This window comes from Leiobunum rupestre, chromosome 3 (genome assembly GCF_980474605.1).
Source record: "Leiobunum rupestre chromosome 3, qqLeiRupe1.1.hap1, whole genome shotgun sequence".
Classification (NCBI taxonomy): Eukaryota; Metazoa; Arthropoda; class Arachnida; order Opiliones; family Sclerosomatidae; genus Leiobunum; species Leiobunum rupestre.
The window spans coordinates 8987163-8991256 of record NC_143386.1 but is presented as its reverse complement, the minus strand read 5'-3'; the positions used below and the strand labels follow the sequence as shown (position 1 = coordinate 8991256).

The following is a 4094-nucleotide window of genomic DNA, read 5'->3' as shown; positions in this document are numbered from 1 at the left end:
AAATTTACGATCTTACGAAATTCGCTAAAAGGCGGGTGAATTGTAATTCTTGAAGAAAAAAAAAGGGGTAGAGAATATTAAAATCTGGCATCTTGGTAATCAAATTTGGGGTCGTGTTCTAAATAGTAAACTTCCCTCTAAATCGAATCGAAGAATGCCAACAATTCAATGAAATTGAAGAAATTAATAACGGAGAGGACCACGCCTATGTACACAAAACGAAAAATTCGACGATAGTTGTATAGTTCCAAAAAAAAAGAGGTCAAAAATCGTAGCCAAAGCGGTGATTTTTCTCCAACCAAACATCGCGACCCATTACAATACTTAAGCTAAGAAATCCAGAAATTTAAAAATCCCTACAGCCCACATTATGCAACTAAAGGCAGGGCATACACCGGGTTATTATAGAAAACTTAGCGCCCAAGACTACAGGGTGGGTCACGCGGTCCAAGTACGGGGGGGAGGGGGGCTTTTTCCGTTAAAGGTATCATCTAATAGTATCGTCTGTTGGGAATTTATTCGAAGGAAACCTACTTTCTCCGCGGACCCCCTCCCCCCTGATAGAGAGTTTTCTTCGAAACGGAAGGTACAATCCCATCTTACTTTGCGGCGCTGGAGTAAAGCATGGGAGGAGGGCCTCCCGTTTCACAAATCTGGAGCAAAGTTTCAGTATAAAAGGTCCGTTTGGCCGATGGGTAGTCATCACTTTCTATTCAACCAGGATAAAGTTCGGATACACGATCAAACCATGTTCGCTAAGGTAAGTCAAATCGGAGGATGTTCGAAATCGAGATCTCTCTAACGGAGACCTCAGCCGCTTCGATTCGGATTTCATTTTATAATCGTAACGTGATAAGGTTACGGTTAATTATGGCAACGGTTAAAAGAAAATTTTTATGGCTATTAAGAGTCCGATAAATTTTTTTTAATGTGAAATGGACGTGTAAATTTGCCGCGGTTGAGTTACGAATAGTTATACAAAATATAGTTGTTTCAAAATTCGCGGAATTTTTCCTCGAAATGCCGGCGTGGTGCTGCCATCTGCATTTATATCGAAAACTACCCGCGAAATTTTAAATTTGCTAAACTAGTGACAATTTTGTTTCTCGAGATTTTAATAGGAAATAATAAGATTATATTGAAAATAATAACGATTCGTAGTGTTATTAGATCTCCAATTAATGACTAATTGTCTAATTTTTGTAGATCGCAGTCTTTTTTGCCCTCGTGGCTATTGCCCGTGCTGGAGTAGTAACCAGCGGAGTTAGTTACGCCGCTCCTCACTTGGGTTACGCCGCGGCGCCAGCTTTAGCCTACGGTTCCGCCGTACGCGCCACTCCAGTCTACAGACAAGGTAAAACTAAAACAAAACTGATTCGTGATTGGGTCCCTAACTTATTCGGATTCCTTTTAAATTTAAAGCTCCAGCTCTCGCCTACGGAGCCGCTATTCACGCTCCAGCCTACGCTCACGCTCCAGCCTACGCTCACGCCCCAGCCTACGCTCACGCCCCAGCCTACGCTCACGCTCCAGCCTACGCTCACGCTCCAGCTGTGTTGGCCGCTCCAGCCTACAAAACCATCGCCGCCGCACCAATTGTAGCCAAGGCCATCGCCGTTGTAAGTACTTTCACTGATCCCGGAATTTCCAGCCTAGTTCGAAATAATCTAAAAAGGTAACGCGGTATCTATAGGAGGCTCCTCAACCATACGAATTCGGATACTCCCACCACACCGACGATGGTGCCGCTTCCAGCCGTCAAGAATCTAGCGATGCTTCTAACGCCAAGCACGGTTCTTATTCCATCCAAAACCCAGATGGTACCTACCGACACGTTGAGTACGTCGCCGACGAACACGGATTCCGCGCCACCGTCAAGACCAACGAACACGGAACCGCCCCACAAAACCCAGCCGCCACCCAAGTAAGCGAGCCTCTTTCACGTCGTCCACCTTACCGGAATAGGTTGTTCCTACCCTAATCTTTCAAACGCCACCCTTAGGTCCTCGCTGAAGAGCCCCCGTACAAGGTCCTCCCAGCCCCAGCTCCAATCGTTAAGGCCGTAGCCACCCCAATCGTCAAAACCGCCTACGCTGCCGCCCCAGTGTACGCTCACGCTCAACCAGCCATCTACGCCCACGCCGCTCCAGTTTTGAAAGCGGCAGTTCCGGCTCTCGCTCCAACTTACGCCCACGCCGCGTACGCCGCTCCAGCCTACTACCACCATTAAATTATAACGTTTAACCCTTACTCTCGCGTGTATATCTTTTTAAATTATTTAAATATTTCGGGCTGTTTTTTTTTAAGGCGCAGGTGCTAAATGTAGAAATTTGTAAAAGGTAATGTTTGGAAGAGTGTTGATTTTAGCTTCGAACAGCTTCAATTCGCCACTAAACGAACTTTTCATTTAGGGTTTCGTGTTTCGGAAATTAATTTTTTATATAATATTTATGGAAACTATTATCGGTTGTGTTTATGATTGTTTTCATTGAATACCCGCCCCTATGAAAATCTGCCCTCCCCTATTTCGTTCTGCCTTCCCCCCTTTTCTCACTTCCCTCTTGTCACTTACGCCCCCCCCCCCCCTTTTCGCGCAACGAATTTCGTTACTAGTCCTCTATTCTCTTGTGACGATTATCACACGTTATTGTTCATGTTTTGTACAGTTTCGCATAAACAATTTTGCATAAAATAAAAACAATGCTCAATCACCTGAAATTTGACTCAAATTTATTTCAATATACAGGGTGTTTCAAAAAATGATGAAACAATTTGAAGGAGTTGTAGGGGGTGAGTTGAGAACTATGCCGGTTTTTTCCCATTTTCCTACGATGAGTTAACAGAGCGCCAGAGAGCTTCAAAGTGTGGCCTACTAACCCCTGTAAGTAGGCTGCAACAAGCGCAAAACCAAGCAGCAGGGACTTTAAATACTGTTTACGTTTTTACGAGTTTATCGAAATAAATCAACGTTTAACAGTACGCTATGCATTGAAAGTGTTTTTCATAGTGTACTGTTAAACGTTGATTTATTTCGATAAACTCGTAAATACCTATTACACTAGTCTGGACTCTGCAAAGTCTCAAGTTAATATACCGTTTAAGTTTACTTTTTTACGCTGGTTACCTCGATTTGATTACAAAGTCATTTTTTACCTATCACACGAATCCTAAACCTTAATGTTCGCATTTCCCTGCTGCTTAGTTTTCTGCCTACTTCCAGGGGCTAGTAGGCCACACTTTGGCTCTCTTTTAACTCATCGTAGGAAAATGGTGAAAAAACAGGCATACTTCTCAAATCACCCCCTACAACTTAAACTTTTTGCATAACCTTTTGAAACACCCTGTATTAACGTCTCATAGCATAGAACACTACAGCTATTGTGATTACCTGATTGCGCTGTTCAAAGGGAATATAACCTGCACAGTAATCTTTATGGAAGACCCCTTCAATTTTTCAAATTTCCCTGTACAGTGCGCCAAAGGCAAAAGCGGCCAAACATTTTAAAAGCCAAAGGCAAGAGCGGCCAGAGCTGCAAACGTTGGTTTTCCACACCAAATACCTGAGGCTATATTCCCTTTAAGGTATTTTCCAAGCTTTTGTTATGTTGAATTTACTAACAAGTTAATCTTTAATAGTTTCAACCAGAAGTTCATAAGGTACCTCTTACGAGATATAAATCCATTTAGGTCATTATGAAACATGTGTCTTCACAGGTTCTATGCCCATTTCGAAAAGCGTGTTTTTTACGTCTAATTTGTTCACCGCATCAAGAGAGAAGCATATATTTAGGTCATTGAAATTTTCCAATCGCGTTTCTGTTCCAAAAATACCTTTTTTGGAATATTGTGCATACCACTGGTAAATAATGGTAAATAGTGGAAAATATTGGTATATATGGGTTTAAATAGTAAAATAATTTGTGAAATCAAGAAAATCATCCAAAAAAAGGAATATATCAACTTTAGAAGATTTTAACGTTATTTTCATTACTATACAAGTCTGTTCCAAATCTTAAAGGTTTTATCTCCATAAATGTAGGTTTTAAATACTGTAACTTGTAAGTAGTCCTTGAAAATGTATTATTTACCACTTT

The 4094-nt window shown here is 41.7% G+C and overlaps 1 protein-coding gene across 1 annotated transcript; it reads left to right on the top strand.

Moving 5' to 3' along the window:
* The first annotated feature begins 717 nt into the window (after positions 1 to 717).
* LOC149949406 (uncharacterized) lies at positions 718 to 2419 on the top strand. The gene is made up of 5 exons (XM_090169208.1): positions 718 to 760; positions 1207 to 1354; positions 1423 to 1619; positions 1694 to 1924; positions 2003 to 2419. Exons 1-5 carry the CDS (start codon positions 749 to 751, stop codon positions 2228 to 2230), a joined length of 816 nt encoding a protein of 271 aa, XP_090025334.1. The 5' UTR covers positions 718 to 748; the 3' UTR covers positions 2231 to 2419.
* Positions 2420 to 4094: the final 1675 nt, after the last annotated feature.